The sequence below is a fragment of the Phascolarctos cinereus genome, unplaced genomic scaffold (genome assembly GCF_003287225.1).
Source record: "Phascolarctos cinereus isolate Bilbo 61053 unplaced genomic scaffold, phaCin_HiC Scaffold_5;HRSCAF=322, whole genome shotgun sequence".
NCBI lineage: Eukaryota > Metazoa > Chordata > Mammalia > Diprotodontia > Phascolarctidae > Phascolarctos > Phascolarctos cinereus.
Genome location: NW_027555958.1, coordinates 362242154 through 362267363, shown reverse-complemented (window position 1 = coordinate 362267363; position 25210 = coordinate 362242154). Strand labels below are relative to the sequence as shown.

The window sequence follows — 25210 nt, the reverse complement described above, 5'->3', positions numbered from 1 at the left end:
TGCAGTATTTAAAAATATACCCTCTCTATTCTACTGTTTATTCCTCTCTTCACTGTGGGAACTTATACTTCCTCCATCTTTCCTTACCACCTTGCAATATCATCTTACCCCAAAGTTCCTTACATGAATACCAGCAGTAGTTTCTACCTCATGATTTCCCTGCCTATATGAAAAAGAAGTTAATTTATCCTGTAAATATACAAAGGATGTTATTGATGATTGTAGTGATGGGGACTTGTTTATAAACTGTGTTCTTTATGAATAAAGTTTGTGATCTTATTGGAGTTTGCTCTATTTTTTTTTCCAAGAGGATACAAATTTGGCATGATTCCTATTCCATGTGGCATATAAAGTAAAACCAATCATTGATTTTCCAAAGTACTCATTTTTCATTTTATTGCCACAGTAATGCATGCAAAGGAAGTTTACAGGATCCCACAGTCTTATATTATGTTGCTTTCAAAGAACCCAGGCCAGCCTCTAGCTACTTCAAAACCATATACACAAAAGTGCTGACTACTTCCTAATGCCCTCAAATGCCTGCCATGGAATTTTCATCATTCACTCTTCTCTCTATCTATCCCTGAAATGGCTATGGGATGGGGAAGACTTATTTTTGCAAAAGTGTAAACACTGTAGAATCACAGGGTCTGGATACAAGGCTTAGCTCAGATGCTATTTCTCCCTTGATGCCTTTTCTGATTTCTTCCAAAAATATCCACTCCTTCCTCAAATTTTCTTAGAGTACTTTGTCTGGAATTCTTTTTTGTACCTATTATGCACTAACATGTATTATGCTTTTATGAGTGTGTGCTTAAGTTCAATTTACCCATGGTAGATAAGAAATTCCTGAGAACATAGACTGTGTCATTTTTCATCTTGATATTACTAGTTCCTAAAACTATACTTTTCAAGTACCAAGTGTTTCATAAATGCTTATTGAACTGAACTGAATAAAAGAAGATAGAGCCATAATGTCTTGGTTTGTGTTTTGAGGTGGCTCTGTTCCATAGTGACACTACTTTATTTAAAAGGAGGGAAAGCAAATCAGCCAGAGAAATGTTGGAGCATAGTGTTCTTGGAGATTCTGGAGATCTATTGTTTTTGAGTGGTTTTCTCTCTTGTCTGAGTTAATGTTGAACTGTATTTTAAGATCATAAATCTTGTGCATCATGGTATATTTCATTCTATTGGAGTCTTAGGAAGAAAATACCTTAGGGTTGGACAATGCTGAATATTTCAAAAGGTTAATAAGAACTGACTGACAATCTCTGAGCTTTCTCTATCCTCTCAAAGGTCATAGGTCCATCACTCATATTGAGCAATGTATATTGATAGGTATGAGTGGTATTAGAGTGGCTAGTAATAAGGGGAAGAAAGAATGCTCTAGAAGATTGTGTTGGAAGACATGAAATAAGGTTGGATAAAGTGTGGCTATATTATTAAGAACCTTGAATGATGGAGTCACAGTTTCGGCTTTGATTCAATATGCAGTAAAGAGCCAATGTTGATTTTTCACAGGATGAAAGCAATATTTTAGCACTATTAATCTGTAATTATGAAGGGTAATATGAGAAGTAAATTGAAATGGTAATGATTAATTCAGCTCCATTTAATTGGGCAATTATTTATTAAGCACCTACTATGTGAAAAACATTAAGCCTGGTCATAGGGCCTACAAGAAGAAAACCAAAATCTTCTTTCCTTCTAGTTAAGAACTAGAAAAATACAATGTTCACACAAACAAATACAATATAATGAAAACTGAGGATGGAGAGAATCACTCAAAACTGGGATAATAGGGAAGGTTTCCCAAAGGTGGTGGTATCTGAGCTGAGACTTGGAGGAAAATAAAGGTTCTGAGAAGAGGTGAGGAAAGAATGATCACTTGCATAGAGGTGGTACTTGAGTCAAAAGGAACAGATGAGGATCCCATGAGAGTAAAGAGTGAGAAAAGATCCCAGGACAGACATCTGGGGGACACCCATACTTTTGAGGAGGGATTATCCTATTAAAAAAACAAACAACCGAGAGTGTGCCAGATAAGTAGGAGGGAAACCATGAAAGAGCAGTTTCAGAGAAAACAAAGGGGAAGAGAGTATCCATGATGTTAGCTACATAAAAAGCTTCCAAAGTAAAACTTAATAATCTTTTATTTTAAGGGATATGAGAATAGATTGCTGTCTGGAAAGACTGTCAATCCTCTGTTAAGAATATGGAATAAAAAGAGATTTAAAAGGATAGCTGAAGAAGGAAAGGGGAGGAACTCAATTGAGGTAGTAGTATATCATACTTTTGTAACAAATTCTTAGCATCATATGTTAGTGAATTCTTTTCATTTGTGTTGTTTTTTTGCTTTAGTTTCATTTTTTGTTTTGTTTTAGATATGCCTGAACTTAGACCCTAAAAATATTCCTTTGATACTCCTCACCACCCCTTACTTCCAAACAAAAAGGAAAGTAACTTTTTTCACAGAGACAGAAGTAAAAGAGAAGAGGCTGGATGAAGAAGTAGAGGCATTTTGAAATATGAAGTAGAGGAAATAAAGAGGATCCCATGAGCATAAATATGAGAAAAATCTTGGTTTTCTCAATAAAATAGGAGGCTAGGACGTCTGCTGTTAGAGAGGAGAATAGGTCAGTATTTGGGAGTTTGGGGAGAGAAAAGAAAGCAAAAGAAGGGACATTTATTTGATATACTATAAAAGTATTTTTTTAATATCAACATCTATAATAAATATAATATAATCATGATAATAATAGTCACCATTTATATAATGCACACTATGTGCCAGGCATTATGTTAAGTGTTTTATAAGTAATATCTCATTTGATCTTCATAACAACCCTGAGAGGTAGGAGCTATTATTAATCTCCATTTTATGGAAAAGGAAACTGAGGCAAGCAAGGTTAAGAGACTTGCCTAGGGCCACATAACTATTAAGTGTCTAAGACCAGATCTGAACTTGGCTCTTCCTGATTCCAGGCCCAGTACTCTATCTACTGAACTACCTAGCTGCCCATATGCCCATATGCTTCTCATATACATGAAAATCTTCTCACCTTTACCCAAGACTTTTTGTTATCTCCACTAGTAGAAGTAATAGAAAAGTGTCTTCACTGGATAGACTTTCAAAAGATTATTATAATACTTGTATATACTAGGGATAAATCCAATATGAATACATAGCCTTTTTTTCTGTTACATATTTTTGCGTATTTGTTCTTAGAGTATCTGAATTAAACTTTAAACTCTTAGAGAAGAAGGATCATATTTTATATCATTCCAACTTTTTCCTTTATCAAATAAAGTTCTATACAATCTTATGCTCCTCAATAAATGCTATACACTGAGTGGATGACTCAGAGAAAGCTTATTAAAATGCCTAAGAAAATACAACAAAATATGTATTTTAATGCTGGTAAATGCCCTAAGATTGTGTGACTGTCAAGAAAAAAAGATTGAATTTTTTACTAAAATGTTATTATGAAGGATATTTCCAGGTTCTTATAAAATTTTGTACTATTGTAAAGTAGGTCACTCTAAACTCAAGTCAGTAAGTCAACAAGCTAGGCACTGTGCTAATAGCTGGAGATATAAATCTAGCCTCAAATAGTCCCTGCCCTCAAGGAGCTCACAATCAAATGAATTTGCAGCATTCAGTTTCAAATAAGATGAAACTGACATTTATACCTAATATATGATAAATGGGAGAGAAATTAACTAGATGGCCACTGAGCTCTTTTACAATGCTATATTGGTGGTCCTTTCTTTTTCTTTTTTTTTCTTGGCTAGGTAATGGGGTTAAGTGACTTGTCCCCAGTCACACAGCTAGTAAGTGTTATGTGTCTGAGTCCAGATTTGAACTCAGGTCCTCCTGAATCCAGGGCTGGTGCTCTATCCACTGAGTCACCTAGCTGTCCCTCCACTGCCCCACCTAGCTGCTCCAGGTGGTCCTTTCTTGGATGACAGAAGTAGAAAGACCTCAAAATAATTTTGTCACCTGGAATAGTAGACTAATTCTTATGGTATAAAAATTGTAAAGTGATAAATTTAAAGATTTGCCTTGGATTCAAAGGACAAGATGCAAAAATACAAGATAGGAAAACTTGGTAGAGAATGGCCTATGTGAAGGGGAAAAAACCTGACAGTTTTAGTAGACTGCAAGTCATTATGAGTAAGTAAAATGGCGTGGCAACCAAAAAGCTAATTCAATCATAAGTCACATTAATGGAAGCATGTAACATCAATACCAAGGAAGAAGAGACTTCTATTGTACTTTGCCTTGGTAAAACAACATCTGGAATATTGTGTCTAGTCTAATGCCACATGTTAGAAAGGCCATTGATAAGAAAGATCTATCCAGAGGAAGGTGACTAGGGTAATGAAAGGTCTATGAGAATATTTGTTTAAAGGGTAAAAATGCATTCTATCATTGTGTATATTATACTTAAAAGTGATAGCATTTCATCATTCTTCAAGGAGACTGCTTTTTTATCCTTAAAGTTTATTTGAAAACATCTTTAAATATTGGAAGTTATTAATATGTATCTTAGAAATCTGAATTAGTATTCAGTTATAAAATGTTGGGGCAAAATTAAACCAAATTTCATTCACAGGTGGGAAAGTCACCAAACTGTTAGCCTTATCTTTTAAGCCATCTAGTCAAGCATTCAAAATTTCTTTTGTGTCCAAATAAAAGAAAAATGCACTATTAAAATTCAATTCAGAAGTGATAAAAACTGAATGTGGAGCAGCTGGTTCACAGCACCTCCTCTGTATACTCTGGGATTTTGGGGCCCCATTAATTTTGTGTGTGCATGTGTGTATGTGTGTGTATGTGTGTGTGATGTCTATCCCATGTGCAAATTAGCATTTCAAGTATCATAATCTGTCATATATGAGTCAGCTGACCCAAGAGAACATACCTTCCTTAGCTTTGCTTAATTTGAATATCTGCTTTTTGTATGTGTGGATTTGTGTTATTTTAAGTAGTGTTAAGCATGTAGACATTTTCTAAAATATCCTTTACAAATATAAGTTGCTCTTATAACAGTTTCAGAGAATAGAGAAAAATGGCAGAATAGATTTGAAGGAACATTATTTCTTCTTAAATCTATTGTTTTCTAAATCCATTTCATGTTATACAAACAAAGACAACTTGATGCTTGACTTTATCTTGACAAAAATCCTTGTGTTGCTCAATTAATTTCATGGTAGGCTTTAAATTGGGAAGAAAATCCTAACCTTTTTAATAATGTCTAAATGTAAAAAAAATTCTCTTATTAATACAAACACTTAACTGAAGCATTTTAAAGCTTGCATGAAAATTTTTTCTACTAGAAAATGAACTACAAAGAAATTTTCAATGAATTTTTATTTCATGTTCACAGCAAGAAAACGTCTAGAGTATGATCTAGGCAAAAAAAGACAATATGATTTCAGAATTTTTGTGATCTATTTCATGAAATATAAATACCCCCAAATATTAAATAATATTGCCTAATAAAAGAGCTAAATAAAACTAATACATATAGTTCTATAAGTTCATTTTTGGCCTAAGCGTATTTTTATTTTAGTATTAAGAGATAATCTTCCACAGAATACTATTTCAATATCGTATTGGCTTGTGGACATTAATATTTGTTTCTCAAAGCTATACCAATGAGCTGTGCCACTTTATACCATGCTGAAAAGACTTTGAAATCAGTCTCAGGAATGGACTGAGTCTGCTATCAAAAAACAAACCTAGCCATGTGCAACAAAGCTCATCACCAGAAGGTAGCCACCAGGTAATGAATCCTTTGGCCATTTCAATCCATGAAATAATAAAAAAATTGAAAATGATCCTCAATGTTGTGTAGCCCTTTTCTCCTTCTACAATAAAATTGATAGAATAGCAGAAAAAGGAGGAAAGTATTTTGAGAATCACACAGTTTTATGAATATTAGCTTAACTATAGCTATTCAAAATATATCTTTGTCCAATAATAAACAATTTTATATACTCTTGATAGAACCAAACCATAGCAATGCTGATGTTCTCAGGATAAATGAAACTAAAAGAAAAAATGAAGTGAATATTTAGTCAATCATCAAATATATTGTCATCATTAGCAATGATTAAGTGCTACTCTTTGTTTTCATCACTATGCTAGATAACTTTAGTGTTATATTCAATATGCATACAAAATATGTGTGATCTTTTCTTGATGTTCATTATAATCTTGGGTCAATTATTTAAATAATTTAAGCAGAGCATCTTTGTTAGCTAAATTGTCCACAATATGGGTATCCATTTTCCTTTGGATTGGCATTTTGGAAGGAAGAAAAAATTTGCTCTCACTAAGAATATTTAGTAGTTAATGTAATTTCTCAGTCAATCCCTTGTGGTTCCTTTAGTGAAGAATCTGTGATTTCATTAGTGTTAGAACTGCCAGTGTGCATACTTCTTTTACCAATGAAGATCACAACCTATCTATGACTTTGGATCATCAATTTAGTGCTAGAAAGGATGGTAGAAACAATTTAACCTAACCTCATCTTTATACAGATGAGCAATTCAAACCCAGAGGGCTAAAAATACTTGCCTTTGGTCAGGCAGAGCTCTAATCAGTTGTTTGAGGCATGTGAAGTTTATATGACTTCCCTAGGTTAGGCAGATAGTGATAGAGGCTGGATTCAAATTCAGGCCTTCCTGACTCCAAACCTAATAAACTTTCCACTATACCATGCTTCCTGGTCAATGATTCTTTATGTGTTTAATAACAAAATTAAATATTTTATCTTTCAGGTTTTTGCCATTTTCTAATTACCACAAGAATGAAAAGTATATCCCAATGATTCACTCTTCAACCCAAGTATAATGGCCTTTCTTATGGGCAAAAACAATTCCAAGCTGAAGACCCTGAGAAATGGATAAGTAATAAAGTAAGTTAATGTGAGAACACAGAAGGGCATTTTTAAAGAAGATGCAGGCTGGAAAATAACTAAAAAATAATATATTCACATGTTCTGCTTTCATAATACACAATGTTGGGGTCACTCATCTACTTTCCTAGGGTTCTATGAATGAAATTGTTTTTTCTAGTACTGTGGTATTGATCTTAACTTGACACATGGTCTTCCTTAGTTCCCCTTGTGATCAGTGGCATTGGCATTATGTGAGAGTTAAAGATGATCTCTATGAACAAAGGGAAAAAAAAAAGAATAATTTCCCCAGATATGGGAATCATACTGGTATCTTCAGCATTTTAGATCATGGACACATAGGCACTAAAATTGGACTAGACCACAAAGATCATCTAATCCTTCTACAGATGAGAAAACTGAGGCCCAAAGAATGTAAATGACTTGCCCAAGGTCATACAAATAGTAAGCAGAAGATCCAAACCTCAGTCTTCTGCTTCCAAATCCTTTGTCCTTTGTACTGTACCACACTATTATATGCATCATATTCTTACCAGCTGACCCTAACCTCATTATTTATACATACATAACACATATATCTCTTTTCTATACACTCATATGTACATGAATATATTTGTATGTATATATGTATGTACTTATCACTATCATCCATTGAATAGACCAAAGGGGAAAAATGATAATTATAAAATTCATAGAAGTTGCTGTTTTCCAATCATTTAATGATTACATACTTTTCTAAAATATCTATTAACAGCATTGTGATATTTTAACAGTATATAATGAAAGAAATTCAATACTATAGAATATTATCTGTCAAAGATTTCAAGGCTTCACAATTTTAGAAAATTCATCATGAATCATGAAATGAAAAGGAAGAAAACAATTGAATAATTACTTCTTGACTATTTCCATATCTATTGTTGGCTTTTTAAAGGGAAGAATTTTGAATTTCTATAGGCACAGAGACAACTTAAAAGGGATAGGAGTGGGGGGTAGGTTAACATTCTTCATTCCATGTTTTTAGCCTGTTAACTAAGTTTATAAGAAGTTGTTTTAAATAATTATTTTATAAATTCAAAACAAAGATTTAATAGAATAGTAGAAATGTAGTTTTCTTGAAAGGAATGCACCTACTTCCACATGTAATTAACATAGTTGTATATTTTAAATTATACATTCAGTAAATTCAATAAATATTTATTAAGCACCTATTATGTGCCAGGCAGTGTACTAAGTTCTTGGGTACAAAAAGGCAAAAAGCAATCATTGCCCTCAAGGAGCTTACAATCTAATTGGAGGAGAAAACATGCAAAGCAAGCTATATGAAAGATAAATAGGAAATAATTAAGAGAGGGAAAACACTGGAATTAAGAGGTGTTAAGGAAGTCTTCCTGCCGAAGGTAAGATTTTAGTTGAGACTTAAATGAAGTCGGGGAAGTCATTAGTCAGAGCGGAGGAAGGAGAATGTTCTAGGCATGGGGAATGAATGCCATGAGCTAGGGAGAATGCCTGGAGTCAAAAGATGGAGTGCCTTGTTTGTAGATTAGCCAAGAGTCCAGTGTCACTAGATGGAAGAATACATATTAGGGAGTAAGGTATAACAACACTGGAAAGGTAGGAGGGTGTAGATTATGAAGGGCTTTAAATGCCAAACAGATCATTTTGTATTTGCTCCTATAGGCAATAGGAAGCCATTGGAGTTTAGTGTGTGGTGTGTGTGTGTGTGTGTGTGTGTGTGTGTGTGTGTGTGATCTTCATTTTAGAAAAATCACTTTAGTGGCTGAATGGAGAATGGATTAGAGCGGTGAAACGGCTGTTTACAATGGTTTAGGTGTGAGATGATCAGGGCAGGCCCTAGAGGGGTGGCAGTGTCAGAGGAGAGGAGGGAGCATATTTGAGAGATGTTGCAGAGGTAAAATTTGCAGGCTTTGGCAACTGCTTGGATATAGGGGGTGAGAGATAGTGAGGAGTCTAGGATGACTAAATGGGGGGGTGATGTTGCCCTTTACAATGATAGGTTAGGGGTGGGGGGTGGGAAAGAGCTTAAGGGGTAACAAAATTAATTCAGTTTGGACATACTGAGTTTAAGATGTCTACTGGATATCCAGTTCAAGACGTGTAAAAGGCAGTTGGAGATAAGAGATTGAAGGTTAGTAGACAGATTGGGGAAGGATGGGTAGATTTAAAAATCATGAGCATAGAGATGAGAATTAAATCCATGGGAGCTGATGAGATCACCAAGTAAAATGGTATATAGAGAGAAGAGAAGAGGACCCAAAACAAAACCAAGAGACAGTTATAGTTAGAAGGCATGATCTGGAGGAGGATCAAGCAAAGGAGACAGAGAAGGAACAGTCAGATAGGTAGGAGGAAAACTGGGAGGTGGCAAAAACCTAGAGAGAAGAGGGTATCAAGATAGAGTCATCAACTGTATCAAAGACTGCAGAGAAGTAAAGGAGAATGAGGATTGAGAAAAGGCCACTAGATTTGGCAACTAAAATTATTAGTAACTTTGGAGAGAACAATTTTGGTAGAATGATAAGATTGAAAGCCAAATTGTAAGGGTTGAAAAAAGAGTGAGAGGAGAGAGGCATCTATTATAGATGACCTTTCAATAAGTTTAGCCATAAGGGGCAGAACAGAAATAGGAGGATAGTTAACAGGGACGGAAGGATCAAGTGAGTTTTTTTTTTCAGGTTAAGAAGGACATGGGCATGTATGTAGGCTGTAGGAAATGACCAGTAGAGGAGAGACTTAAAATAAATGATAGAATGGGAATGACAGAGGGGACAATCATTTGGAGGAGATGGGATAGAATAGGATCTCTTGAACAAGTAGAGTTTAGCCTTGGTAAGGAGTATAAAACAGAGGTGAAGGAGGAAAAAGTGGCAGTAGGCTATTGATTGGTAGGAGATGAGGAAGAGGGGGCAAGAAGGATTTCATGGCTGATGGCTTCAATTTTATTCTGTAAAATATGTAACAAGGTTCTCAGTTCTCAGAGGCAGGGGAAGCATGGGAAGTTTGAGGAGGGATAAGAAAGTTTGGAAGAGCAACTGTGGAGAATGGGATAGTGAGTTGAAAAGGGAGGGTATAGTAGGATTGCCTAGCAGCAGTGAGTGCCTAGTTGAGGTTATATCACATAAATTTGTAGTTGAACTAGTCATAACATTGAGTGATTTTCTTCGCCTTTGTTCAGCAGCATAGGTAGTCACAAAGGAGATGACTGATGGGAGTTATCAAAGGCTGAGGCTTGGTTAGTTGTAATTTGTGACATGATAAGAGGGTTAGGGATTCAAGAGAGAAGGACAGTGTGTAATTGAATTGTTTCATCAAGGAGTCAAGATGGGGAGAAGAGAAAGAGATGGCCTGGGAGAGAATTGATAGATCAATGGTTAGAGGTCATGGTGATGATGAGAATAGGGTTACATAAGGGAAAGCAAAGGGAGAGATGAAAAGCCAACAGATTATAATTGGATAAAGGGATTTCAGAATTCTTGAACATGGAGGTGGTGCATTTGTGGGTAATGGCAAGGTTGAGAGTATGGCCATCTTTGTGTGTGGTTGAGGTAGGGTGAAGGAGTACTTAACAGGAGGAAAGTAAGTTGAGGAACTGAGTGGTTAGGGTATTTTGAGGAGAATCAAAATACATGTTGAAGTCTCCTAGTATGAGGACAGGAGTTAGAGAGGACAGAAATATTCCAAGCCAGATATCACACTCATTGAGGAAGGAAAGGGAGTGACATGAGTGGTCTGTAGGTAACTAGTACCAGAATTTTTATTGGGTGATAGACATGGATAACATGAATCTCAAAGGAAAAGAGGCTACTGAGTAAAGGAGGAAGAAGGAGAACTGGCAACAGGGAACAAGGAGTATTCTAATTCCTGACTCAACCAGTGAATCAAGGAGTGAGTAAAGGTTAAGCCAGTACTGGAAAGAGTGGAAAGAGAAGCTGTGTCATCAGAGGAAAGCCAGATTTCAGTAAGAGCTAATAGATGGAAGGAGTAGGAGAGAAATAGATTTAAGATGAAAGGAAGTATATTGCATATGCTATAGGCATTCCCGAGGATACAGTGGAAGAGCTGAATGGATAGATGATGAAACTTTGAGGTGAAAGGGCGAGGATGGGAATGAGGAATCAGTTGGTAGGGGGTGTGAAATTGGGTTTGGATGATGATTTACAGGAGTTCAGAGTCACTAGGATGTGAAGGATATGACCAGGGGTGAGAATTTCATCATTGAGTAGAGGGTCGCCACTCCTCTACCCTTAAAGGATAGGTGCAGCAGGAGATGGGAGACCTGAAGTTGAAGGGAAGGTTACTCTTCTCTGCACTGGAGGTTGGTTCTCCACATGTCAGTTAGGAAGTTGGGCTAGAGCAGGAGGCAGAAAATGCCTTATGCTGGTACAGATGAAAGCAGTTGCTTTAGAACAAGTAGAAGATGCATGGTCTGGTCCTTAGCAACCTTTCCTAAGGAAGCACACTGTGCCCAGTAGGAGAAGGAAGGCCCAGGATACTAGACCACCCATAGTCCAAAATCTTTACAACTGAGGAAGCTGAATATAAGGCAGAGGCGGGAAGTGATAGACTTCCTGCACAGACAGAAGACACCTAGCTTAGCCCTTAGCAGCCTTTCCTTACGGGACTCTTGTGTTTTGATTAAATTTTGGTATTGTGTAAGTTATGCTTTGGAGTAAGCTGATTACTTTTGAAAGTCAATTAATTATTTGAGGCTGCTAAGCTTCCACTTAACAAATTAGTCCTCTACTATTCTAAACGATATTGGGTGTCCTTTAGGAAATTATATAATGTATGAAAGGATCTGGCTGATGATTGAAACTGATTGATAAATCTAAATATTATTAGAAATGCCCTTTTATAAAATTCCACTGTCACAAATATGCAATCAATGTTAATACTATTCCTTCTCAGGCTATAAATAATTTACTTTATTTGGCATGTAGCTTCCTGTTTGGAGTTGTACAGTGTAAAACCCATCCTTTTTTTGTTTACATAAATGAACAGCTGGCCTATATAGAGCATTATCATACTAATCATTTTAGGAAAATATTAATTTACTTTTTAAAGAACATTTAAATCGAGAAATTTGGCAATTACAAACCAAACAATAGACCAGCTTTATTTATAGTAACAATAAGTGACACTTAAGTAGTACTTTGTGGCTTGCAAAGCATTTTACATATATTATCTCATTTTGTCCTCAAATCACCCAAGTTCTGTGAGATAAGTTCTATAAGTATTATTCCTACTTTACAGATGAGGAAAATGATGATCAGTGAGGCATGACTTGCCCAGGGTCATGCCAGTAAGTAATATGCTTAATAATTCTCCTTTTGTTTATTTATGAGGTTTTCATGCCCTAATAAATGGTCGATTTTTGTAACGTTATCATGAATACATAAAAAAAAATATGTATAGGACTTTCTATTTTAACTCAACATGCTCTGAACTTATTCTTTTTTTGTTGTTGTTAGATTTGTCTAGATCTGTAAGGAGTATATTGAGATTCTCCACTGTCATTTTACTGTTTATTCCTTCTTGTAACTCACTGAGTTTTCCTTTTATTATCTAGATGCTATTCTATTGGGTGCATATATGTTAAATATTGATATTAATGAATTGTCTATAGTACCTTTTAATATAACATAGTTTTTGTTTATCTTTTTTTTATCATCAATTTTTGTGGTTACCTCACCTGAGATCATGATTGCTACATCTGCTTTTATGAGTTTAGCAGAAGCTTAATAAATTTTGTTCTAGACTTTTATTGTTAATCTTTGAATCTTTGTGTTTCAAATGTGTTTTTTATAAACTTCATATTTTGTTTTTTAGTATATTGTATTCTCTTCTATTATTGTGTGACCTTATCCCACTTAGATTCACAATTATGATTGCTAATTGTGTATTTCCCTCCATCTAATATTCTTACATTTTTTCCCTTTTTTTGCTTCCTGGTGGTGAGCTGGAAGGATTGTGCGTAACACCAGTGGTCTATGTTTCATGTGATCATCTTATATTCCTCTGCCCTCCATTTCTCCCCCTCATCCAGAGGCCAGTCTCAGCCTCTATTCTTTATTTTCTTTAAACTTTTTTTCCTCTTTGCAATTCACCCTTCATTTTTAGTTTGTTTTGCTTATTACTAATCCCTGTCTTAATCTGTCTTCTTATTCCATCCTCTTCTCTCTTCCTTCTAATTTCTCTGTAAAGTTAAATTTATTTCTATATCCAACTCTATGTGTATATTCTACCCTCACTTGACCAGTTCAGATGAAATGATTTTTCATGTCTTCTATCCCTTCTGCCATGTTTTCATGGTTTTCTACTTGCGTATGCTAATTATGAAATGATTTTTCCTTACCTCTTTGCTTTCTTTGCTAGTGTATTCTTTTCCTCTTCTTTTCCTTTCTTTTAAGATAATCAAAACATAACAAAAGCCATTCCCAGGTCCTTTGTCTTGTTTAACCCACTCTTGAGGACTGATGACAAATTTCTGAAGGGACATTTATATCATCTTACTTGATTAGAATGTAAATATTACTTCATCTTTGTTTAGTCCTTTTCAATTGCTTACTTATATTGACCAATTTATGTTTCTTTTAATACCCAAACATGTGTTTTAAAGTTTTTACTCAATTCTGGTGTTTTAATCAGGAAAGTATGGACAGCTTTCATTTCATTCTATTTTTTCCTTGGTAAGATTATAATTAGTTTTGCTACATAAGTTATTCTTGATTTTAAGCCTATGAATTATTTTCTTTTGGAATATCATGTTCCAATCTCACCATTTCTTTAAGGTCGTAACTGTTAAATCTTATGTAATCCACACTGTGGGTTCTTGGTTCTTAAACAACTTCAAGCTGCTTTCAAGATTTTCTCTTTGACTTGGAAGCTCTGGATTTTGACTTGGATGTTCCTGAAACTTTTTATTTTGGGATTTTTTTTTTCCCAGGAGCTGATTGTTGAGTTAGTTCTGTTCTCACTTTACCCTCCATTTCTAAATGTTTCTCTGATTGCCTGTCTGTCTCTCTTTTATTATATCTTCTCAGTAGTCCATGATTCTTAAATTATCACTCCTTGATTTATTTTTCAGGACAGTTTTTTTTGAGGTACCTTATATTTTTTCAGGTTTTTTTTGCTTTACTTTTTAATGTATTTTTTAATTTTCTCATGGAATTACTAACCTTTCTATGACCCATTCTAATTTTTGAGGAGTCTCTTATTTGGATAAGTTTTTATGTCTCTTGTATTAAGCCATTTATCTTTTTTCAAGTCTCTCCCTAAAAGTGCTTATTTTCCATTTCTTTTTCCTAGTGCTCTCATTTCATTAAAAAAATTTTTTTAATTCTTTTAAAAAATTCTTGATTTATTCTAGGAGGTCTGGTTGACCTTGGGTCCAAGCTATGTTTTTTTCTTTGAGACTTTTCTTATAGATGTTTTAGAATCATTGTGTTCTTCTGAGTATGTCTTGGGCATTCTTGGCACATAATAATTCTTTATAATAGGAGTATTTTTTTCATTTGTTTATTTATTCTTCCAATCTTACTTCTCAAACTGGGGTTTTGTGCTGGGGCCAGACTCTATGCATTTCTGACAGGAATGCCTGGGGCTTCTTTGGTCCTGATTTACATTCTTTGGCATCCTGATACTCATTTATCCAGATGTGGAGTGATATATATATATATGCAATTGCCAGTTATCTCCTCTTCCTAATAACTGAGAGTCTCAAGCTTCACCTGGCTAGATCTCTGACTGCTTCTTGTCATAACACACAGCAGCAGGTCCCAGTTCAGTAAGCCTTGTCACGGCATCTTCTTGGCTAGACCTAGCCCCCAGTGGTTACAAACCTCTGTTGCCCTACAGTGATACTCACCTAGAAAAATGAGTCATTTTGTTTATTTTTCTTTGGATTTCATGACTTAGTATAGTATTCTTTCTAGGTCTTTGTTGGAGTAGTAATTAGGGAGAGCTAGACTGTATGGCTTCCTTCTATTCTGCCATCTTTGCTGGTTTCAGATTTCTTTCCCTAATGAGCACATCCTTATAAAAGCAATTAATATGGAAAGTATTAGATAATATTTCTGTTTACTTTAAAAAACACAATGAATTATCAATGAGAAAAATGAATATTTTAAAAAGAAATTACATTCAGCAAATTGAGAAAATTGGCTATATAATATTTAATTTCCCCCCTGAAATATATATAAAAAAGAATCCTGGAAAATAATGTAACTGTCATGAGCATTACTCAGATTAGTTTCTCCATTTATAAAATATTTTTAACTTAAATGACTTAAATTATAGGTCTATGTCTTAATCAAACATCAAATTTTCATAGGCTATAAAAATTTTTATTGATAAATATCTGAGTTCAAATCCCACCTTAGACCCTTACTAAATGTGGGACCCTGGGCAAGTCACTTACTCTCTTTCTGCCTCAGTTTCATTAATTTAAAAAGGCAATAATAGTAGCTCCTACCTCCCAGAGCTGTTGAGAGGATCAAATGAGATAATTATACAGCATTAGTACAGTGCTTTGTACCAAGAAAGTGCTATATAAATGTTAACTATTACCACAATTATTATTTGTTATTTTTAAAAAAGCATGACACATAGTAAAGGTACTACCAATTGCCACACATCTAATGTGCTTTGAGAGGTCTCAACAGTTGGACAAGCTAGGGATCCAATGCTCTAACTATAATCTTTTGGTTATCAAAACACTCACATATGTTCATAGTTATTGAGGCAGAAATGATAGTCTACAGCCTTAACTGAATTGGAATGAATTTGCATATGCATTTTAGAAAACCACCTTTAACAGTATATTTCATTTTTTCCTTGTTTGCAAAATTCAGGAAGTGACATTTTAAGATAGTCCTTGTGGATAGATTCCTCCTATGCCTTATTATAGGTGAATTACAACACGACTACAGCACTGTTTCATTATTTTCACAGGCATTTTGGCCCCAAACAGGATTTTATTATCTACAAAGCATAAAAATACCCAGCACTCCAAAGAATTAATTTAGAGAACCTAAGCATATTGCACAGAACATAAAGTTGACCTTTACCGTCTACAGCTTTTGGGATAGAGTGGGATGTGGAACACATCATAGATTTAATGTGGCACAACGCTGTCTGCAGAAACTTGGGTGGGACTGTGACTGCCTGCCCATGGCACCCGATGATTGAATCTGCTGTCACCAGCATCCTGATAATAATGAACATTCAGCTTAACGACCGTGATTATGATTATCATAATTGATGTGCAAGTGCAGTGTGTGGGGATCATTACAGCTGAACTGTACAGCAGAGAAACATGCCTTAGTTATGGATAATTTTACTTTTATGCATTGATTGGGATAAAATATGCCTTTCTATTTAAACAGACCAGCTTCATATAATTTTAGGAAGCTTTCTACATATATGGATTAATGATTATGCACTTACTGAAAAAGAGACCATACTGTTGTTTGTTTTGAGTGGTTTCATTTCATTAGTGACTGTAAACAATTAAATAATTAGATGTAATTGAGGGAAAATATTTTTCTTATGAGGATGGCCTTCAATAATCAAATATTCAGTTTATGTTTTTTTCTCTCCTCTGCAACACGCTGGGGACTTCACTTTTCTATTATTACTGATTACCTCTCTCTGATTTTGCGAGAAGTAGGTAGGAGTATCCAGGAAAAACATACACCCGTATGTGTACAGAAAATAAAGATACAGATGTATTTATATGTGTGTGTGTGTGTGTATGTATGTATGTATATATACATACATACACACATATGTACATTTCCTACCAATTCTATACTGTATTGCAATGTGCAATTATATAACATTTATTGGTTTACAATGCACTTTTAATATATTAATTATCCCACCAATAACCCTGTGAGATAGGGAGTGCAAGTATTTTTCCCACTTTATAGGCAAGGAGCCTGAGGTTCCAAGAAGTTAAGTGATTTTACCAAGGTCATGTAGCTAATAAATAATGCACTTAAACTTCGTCAGGTCTTCTGACTTAAAGTCTCGTGTTCTTGGATTGGAATCTGAGGATGAAAGTGGAGGTGGTGTGTTATGTCCAAGACTAAAGGAAAAATCTAACTAATATTAGTCAAAATGTATCAGCTGGAGAGCCCTGGATACATGTGACTCTGGAATGTGGAATGTCAATTATGGCAGCCAAACTTGAGGATACATATTTTTGTCAAGAAACACAGCAAGCTTGAAAACCTCTGGTTTTCAAATGGCAATTAAGCCTGAAATGGCAAGATCACTACATCTGATTATTAATAACTCAACAGCCCTAAAGAGACTAAGGGAAATGTATTCTTCTGAGGCCTGTAAGATTTACATTACCCTAGGTGAGATGATTGCCCTAGATATGCAGCTGTACACCGTCGTGGAGGACAAAGACTTTTGTTTGACAGCCTAAGGTTTTATGGCCTCACTATAAAATTCTTCTCCTGGAAGTTTTCGATCTAGACTGTGATTCTTGAAATTATGAACAGTTGTATTTAAACTTTCTTAGTCTATGAAAATCCCACACCCACCAGTCTTCCCCGCTGTGCTTTGATTTTAGAGCAAAAGCAGTTAAATTCTTTGTCTAGCAAAGGCCACCAAAGCTAGCATCCATATAATTCAATGCAGTCTTCTAATTTAAGATTGTTTTTCTTAGAATAATAAGTCAAAGGTACCCTACAACTATTTTGCCACTTCTTATACAGATTTCTTTCTTCCTTCCTTCCTTCCTTCCTTCCTTCCTTCCTTCCTTCTTCCTTCCTTCCTTCCTTTCCTTCTTTCCTTCCTTCTCATTTCCTTTTTTCTTTCTTTCTTCTCCTCTTCTCCTTCCTCTCCTCTCCTCTCCTCTTCTCTTCCCTTCCCTTCCCTTCCTTTCCTTTCCTTCTCCCCTCCCCTCCAGCCAAGTATCACATATTATCAGGGGTTTCATATACATTTCTTTGCCTACTCTATTTTCTACCCAATTCCTACTATTGGATGGTGTCTTCAGTTAAGCATGAATGCTTATGCAGGGATTTTATAATATGGATTCAGAAATTATTATGGGACATGTTGTTGTGGTTGTCCTTCGTTCTTGAAGAGGACCATGACATCAGGGAGATGATGACATGACTTGCAATTGACTTTGATTTGAGTGAGAGAGAGCTGGGCAAGGTCACCAGCCTCACTTTCTCCTCCAGAGCCATCGGGGTCCAGTGTCCAGATATTCATCAGGATGACTGGAGAAGGCTCAGGATGCAATGGGAGACGCTGGCCCTCGTAAGAATGTAAGAAGGAAGAAAATTCTCTTTATCTTTCCACAAATGTCTGTCTGGCTAGACAGCCATATTTTAATTGGTCTATTGGTACTAGCTGACCTAATGTTTATTGGTAGCTCAGCTATCAATTGGAAGAAGACATCAGAATATGTAAGGAAGCTGCATATATCTTATTCCCTTCTCTCAACTCTTTTAATATTAGACAATACTCATAATTTGAGAAAATGTGATATACGTACAGTGATGATTAGGAAGCCATGAATACATCCTTAGCTGGCTTCTTTGTTTCCCTTTCATCACCTCTTCAATAGCTGGAGGGCAGGGATCTTTCAGCCAAGGACCTGGGTACCCCAAAATGAATCAATGTCCTGCTTCCAGTCCTAGTTAATGTTTTAATATTGTCTTTTGTTTACTTAGTGGGAAGTTGAAGAATTCCCAGAATAAAGCAGCAAAAATAATTACAGGGGTGTCCCAAACTTATAATGCAGATTTCAGATAGCCAAGGCAGAGGATTACCTTTCTTGTCCTAGCCAGGGGTGGAGAACCTGTGGCCTCAAGGCTACAGGTTGCCCTCTAGGTCCTCAACTTCGGCCCTTTGACTGAATATAAACTTCAAGTTCTGTGAACTTGAATCAGGCATTCCTAATGAAAAGACAGCTGGGTAGAACAAGTTTCAAAATATAAAACAAGAGTTAAGAGAAAGCTAGAAGTATAAATACATTTGGACATTTGGATGGGATTGCATGATTATATGATTCTTTGTAACTGGGGAGAAGAACCAAATGTCCCTTTAGATTGCCTAATGTCTTCAAAGATCATGGAGTTAAATAAGGTAAATAGAGGACCTGCGGATGGTTTTGTTTTGTGTTTATATTCTTAAGAAAGATAAGGGTAAGAAAAGTAAGTATACTAGGGAAGAAAGGGGGAGGAAGAGAAGGAAACTTACTATCTCACATAATTGGTTATGTAAGATAAAGTAAATGCAAACACAGAGGAAGGGGAACAGACATATGAACTTCACTTTCATCTGAATCAGAAAAAGGAGAGAAGAATATATCCAGAGAATTTGGTGGAGAGATACATTAAATTTAACAGAGAAATAAGTCGGTATGGAGGAGTGGATGAAAACAGAGGGTTGAATAAAGGAGGGATTTATTCATAAGCAAAACAAACCATTATTGGTGGGATGAAGGAGCTTGAAAAGGGGATTAAAAGAAATGAAAGGGTAAAAACCTATGATGGGGAAAAGAAAGAGAAGAAGGCAATGGAACAGAAATAACACTATTATAATTCTCCAGCATTTGACACACTCTTTCACCACCTTTTTCTTTGAGGGGAACAGAGGGAAAAGAGAGGAAAATGTTTAAGAAAAGAGAGTGGAAGGAGATAAGCTGATTTGCAGTCAGCCTTTACTCATCAAAATAAAACAAAAAGAAAAAAAATCCCTACATTTTCCTGCTTGGCCCAAATATTCATTTGATGTACCTGATACCCACCATATTTTTCTTCTGCCCACACTGCCTTTAATTACTATACTTTAGCATAACATACTGGAAGATAAATACTTGGATATTTTACTATTTAATATTCAGAACAATGTGTAACTCGATTGAGTTGTGTTTCAGTGAGCATTACTTCAATCCTGGTAGAGTGAAAACACAACAGGATTTAATTATTGGTGATCATGCAATTTAATGTTCAACAAGATTCATCAGTGATTATTGCTAAAGAAATCAAGGTGATGTTTATGACATACCTAAATATCATACCTTTTCTGAGATGAGAAATTGTTTCAGTTTTATTTGTAGCTTGTGTCATTACATTGTAAGGTAGTTGCAACACCAGGCCCAGAAGAACTACTTCAAATTTAATTCAGTCAACCAAATATATGCATCTACTATGTGCCAGACAGTGTACTGGGGAGACAAAGGAAACAAAAAAGCAAATAATCCCTCCCCTTAAGGATTTCATATTTCTAAGGGGGTTACTCCAAGTACACAGTTAAGTAAATTCAAAGTATATACGAAGAAATATTATTTCAAGAGGAAAGGAACTCAATCAATTTAAGGGACCCAAGAAAGGCATCCTGTAGGAGTTGTCACCTAAACTGTAATTTAAAGAAAGCTAAGGATTCTATAAAGCAAAGATGAGGAAATATGGAGAACCACCTAAACAAAAGGTTAGAGACGGAGTTAGAATGATATGTAGAAAGTAGAGCTATCAGGCTGTTTGGCTACAAAAGAGAGTATATGTAGGGGAGTAATATGACATAAAAATGGAAATTTTAACAAAGAAAACTGAGACTCAGAGATATGCATAGTCACTCAGTAAATACCAGAAGCAAAATTTGAACCCGGTCTTCATGACTTCTCAAAAACTGGGATGGAATTAAAAGGTAGCTGAGCGGATACCGATGAGTGTTAAGCCTTCTGAATATTTTTTATTTGTTCAAAATCTTTATGAGAATAAAATATATATGTACTAATAGCAACAAAAATATCCAGAAGGAAATAATAGGAAAGTTAGTCCAATTAAAACTAACTACAAAATGCTTAAAATATATGGGAGTAAAACTGCCAAAACAGACTAAATACTTGTGTAAATACAATTATAAAATTTATAAATGTATAAAATTTCCTTAAAGAAATAAAGAAAAACTTACATAACTGGAGGTAGATTCACCACTTGTGGCTGAACTATACCAGTAAGAAGAAATAACATTAGCTAAAATAAATTTATATAGTTAGTGATATATCAGTCATATTACCAAGGGGATACTTTCCAGAGCTATATAAAATAATAAAATTCATTTGGAGAAAGTAAACATCTAGAATACTAAGGGAAAAGGGATGAAGGAGGGGGTAGAAATTTCAGACTTAATCTTTATTGTAAAGCAGGAATCACCAAAACTATTGGTTGTAGTTTTAAAGTAGAAAAATAGATCAATGCAATGACTAGGTTGGGAGGTGATACAGTAGATACAGTGCCAGGATTGGAGTCAGGAAGACCAGAGTTCAAAGCCAGCCTCAGACACTTTGACCCTGGGCAAATTATTTAACCCTGTTTACCTCAGTTCCCTCATCTGTAAAATGGGTTACAGAAGGAAATGGCAAACCACTCCAATATCTTTGCCATGAAAACCCCAAATGGGATCACAAAGAGTCAGATGTGCCTGAAATGACTGAACAACAACAAATTACTAGATAAGGAACAATCAGAAATAATTGAAGGCAAACAACTCACCATATGGTCAACTTGAAAATATAAATGATCTAGGGAAAAACTCTATTTGCAAGACTTGCTAGAAAAAAAAACTGAAAGGCAATCTTCTTTCTGACAGAAATTAGGCTAAGAACAACTTCGTGTAGTATATGTGCCACAATGAACTCAAAATAGTAAGTGATCTGAATAGTAAAGACCACAATTAAAAATAACAAACATAAAACAAAACAAAACAAAATGACAAAGAGAACCAGATCTAGTACCTTTCGCCGATATGGTAAAGGGTTTAATTATTCACTAAAAAGGAATAAAGGTGATGACAAAGCATAAAATAGATACTTTGGATTACAGGAAATTGGAAAGCTTTTGCAGCACAAAATTAATGCAGCTAAGACAAAGAGGGAAACAAATTTTTGCAACAAATATCTTTAATAAGGGTCTGTTTACCAAGATATTTAGCCAACTAACAGCAAATACATAAGACTAAAAGCCCTAATAGTTAAGCTGTCGAAAATATGAGCAAATAGTTCTCAAATTAATAAATTTAGCAACTTGTTATTGTTCATCCTTCATTCTTGAAGAGGACCAATGACATCAGGAAGGTGATGTCTTGACTTGCAAGTAAATTGGATTTAAGTGAGGGAACACTGTGCAAAGCCATCAATATCACCCTTTTCTCCAGAGTCATCAGAGTCCAATGGCAAGACATAGTTCGGGATGACTTGTGATGATCTGGTATGCAGTGGGAAACCTTGGCCTTTCCCAGCCAACGTCTTTCCCAGCCAACGTCTTTCCCAAGTCTGTCTATATGAGGCAACAACCATTCAATAGTTTAAGGCAAAATGAGGCAAAAGTTTGCCTTCACAAAAAAAAAATCGGTCAGAGAGGAGAAGACCCTCAGAATTTCTGGCCAGAACAGAAATAATTGCTATTTGCACTCACTCTGAGCCACCAAAACCCAAACAATGAGTAAGTGAGGCTTGGCCTGGAACCTATTACTGTCTAATCAGTGAAAGCCAGAGTCATTTGGATTTAAAGGCATAGTTAAGTAGCTATAAAAGCTATATGAAGAATAGATTTAATAAGAGAAAGCTAATAAGAGAAGCACAACTCAAAATTGCACTTAACACCAAACACATCGGCAAAGATGGCAAAAGATAGGAAAAGTCATTGTTTGAAGTGTTAGGGAAAGATGATCACAAGAATGCTTGCTGGTGGAGTTTTGAACTGGTCTATAACTATTCTGGAAAGCAATTGGGGATTATCCCCAGAAAGTGACTAAAATGTCTACACCCTTATGACCCAGAGATTTCATTGCTGAGCACATACCCCAAGGAAGTCAAAAAGATTGAAAGAAATGCCCCACATGCACAAAATATGGCAGTGCTTTTTTTTAAGTAGCAAAGAACTGGAAATGAACTTTGAAAATGTTCAGAGAATAACTCCACAGGAACTATGAGTAGAGTCTCATAGTTATAACTTCTCCACAAAGTGTGGTAGAGTTTCCAGAAGAGATTTAATGAGATTTTTATTTTTACTTTTGAGGTGATTGGGGTTAAGTGACTTGCCCAGGGCCACACAGCTAGTGAGTATCATGTGTCTGAGGCTGTATTTGAACTCAGATGCTCCTGATTCCAGAGCCGGTGCTCTATCAACTGCATCACCTAGCTGCCCCTTAATGAGATTTTTTTAAAAAAGATGAATATGAGTTGTAGAAGAAAAAATTGGAAGGAGAATAAAGGCTTAATACAAGAGATACAAAATCTTAACCAAGTAATATACTCTCTGAAAATTAAAATAGGTAAAAAAGAAAACAGTAACTCCATAACATAGTAAGAAATATTAACTGTCCTTCTTACAGCCCAAACTTCTCTTCTGACGTCCAGTCTCACATCTCCAACTACCTGTTATTGGCATGGTGAATAGAATACTAAGTCTGTAGTCAGGAAGACCTGAGTTCAAATCTAGCCTCAGATACCTACTAGCTATATGACCCTGGGCAAGTCTCTGAAAGGCTATCTGCCTCAGTTTCTTCTTCTGTAAAATAGGGATAATAATAGCACCTCCTTCCAAGAGTTGTTGTAATAATCAAGTGGGATACTATATGTGAAATGTTTTGCAAACCTTGAGGCACTATATAAATGCTAGTTACTACTACAATCTTATTTTCCATACATTTGCCAAAGTGACTTTCCTAAAACATAATCGTCACCATGTCACCTTCCTATTCAATAAATTCCACTGGTTTCTTATAATTTCTAAGATCAAATAAAACTCCTCTGGCATTTGTAGCTCTTCACAACCTGATCTCTTCATATCTTAACAGTCTTCCTTTGTATCACTATTCTCCACGCACTCTATAATCTAACCGTATTATTTACTGTTCCTCACACATGATGCCGTATCTCCTGTCTTTGTACAAAGAGAATTAGTGTCTGAATTGCTCTTCCTTATCTCCTCTACCTCTTAGCAGCCCTGGTTTTCTTCGAGGCTAGGAGGCCTTTTTTAGTCCCCACAGTTGCTAGTATCATTCCCTCTAGGGTTGCTTAATATCTACTCTTCATCAATCTTGGATATACCAATTTATGTATGAGTTGTATCCTCTATTAGAATGTAAGCTTCTTGAAGGCAGGGATGGTTTTAACTTTTTCTTTTTATCTCTTGAGCTGAGCACAGTGACCCATATAATAAATGCATAATAAATGTGTCAATTGATTGATGATCCTGAAATCCTATCATTTGATTTATGACAAAATAAAAATCTATGGGCCATGGAGAGTGGAATTTTCTGTCATAAAGCATATATAAATTTATAAAAAGTATTACTTAAAGGTATCTCCATGCTCTCCTGCACATTGCACCCTGGGGGTGTTGCCCATCTTGCCTATCCCTCTTCCAAACTCTGATCATAAGAATGATTGAAACTAGGGAAAAGACATTAAGTCCACAGATTATCTTTAAGTGTGAGAAATTGTGTAGATTGTCAGGAGTGTAGAAAGAAATACAACAGTATTGAGGCAAATTTTGCTGATAAGTTTTAGGACCTTGAAAAAGTATTATAAAGCAATGATAATATTTGCATAGGATCAAGTATTTCTAATCAAATACATTCTCACAGTTATTTTCAAGGGTTTGTCAGTAACTTGTTGACGATTTCACAAAAAAATATGACTTTTTAGTTTTGTAATTTCTCTCTGGGAAAATATGGTCCCTTGATGATGATCTAGAAAGCTTTGAAAAATAAATGGATTCTAAAGAGAACATTAGATGGTATGCATTTTGCTGTGTAACTAGCAATAGACTGTCATTTAACCGTTTCATGATGAATATCTGTTTTTCTCTGCTGTCCTCATTTAATAATGAGATTTAAATTTAAGTGACATTAAGAAAAAAAGTCTTGCATTGCTACTTTAGCCATTGTTTCTCTTGGGATAATATGGATAGATTTAGAATTAGGAATCAGAAATGTACTTGGCTTTCTTAATAATTATCATTCTCTATTTTACCAGTCTTCATGCCTGAACTTGTTGTGTCTAAAAAAAGCAAAATGTAATAATTCAATTTATAGTTTTAAAAAAGGTAATGACATTGAGGAGAGATATATATTAATATGACAATAAATTGAGATCTATGATATTGTGAGAACAGTAACCACAGTATCCTGCCCCAGTCTCTTTCCTGAGATCCAGTCCCACATCATAAACTACATTATTGGACACTTTGAAGAGGGCTTCATAAATATCTCAAACTCAATAT

The 25210-nt window shown here is 35.3% G+C and overlaps 1 protein-coding gene across 1 annotated transcript in view; it reads left to right on the top strand.

The window, feature by feature from the left end:
* SPATA17 (spermatogenesis associated 17) overlaps positions 1-25210 on the top strand; it is a 272232-nt gene that overhangs the window by 209641 nt on the left and 37381 nt on the right. The window contains 2 exon segments of the mRNA XM_020982260.2: positions 6793-6847; positions 6849-6929. Coding sequence (XP_020837919.1) covers positions 6793-6847; positions 6849-6929 — 136 coding nt within the window.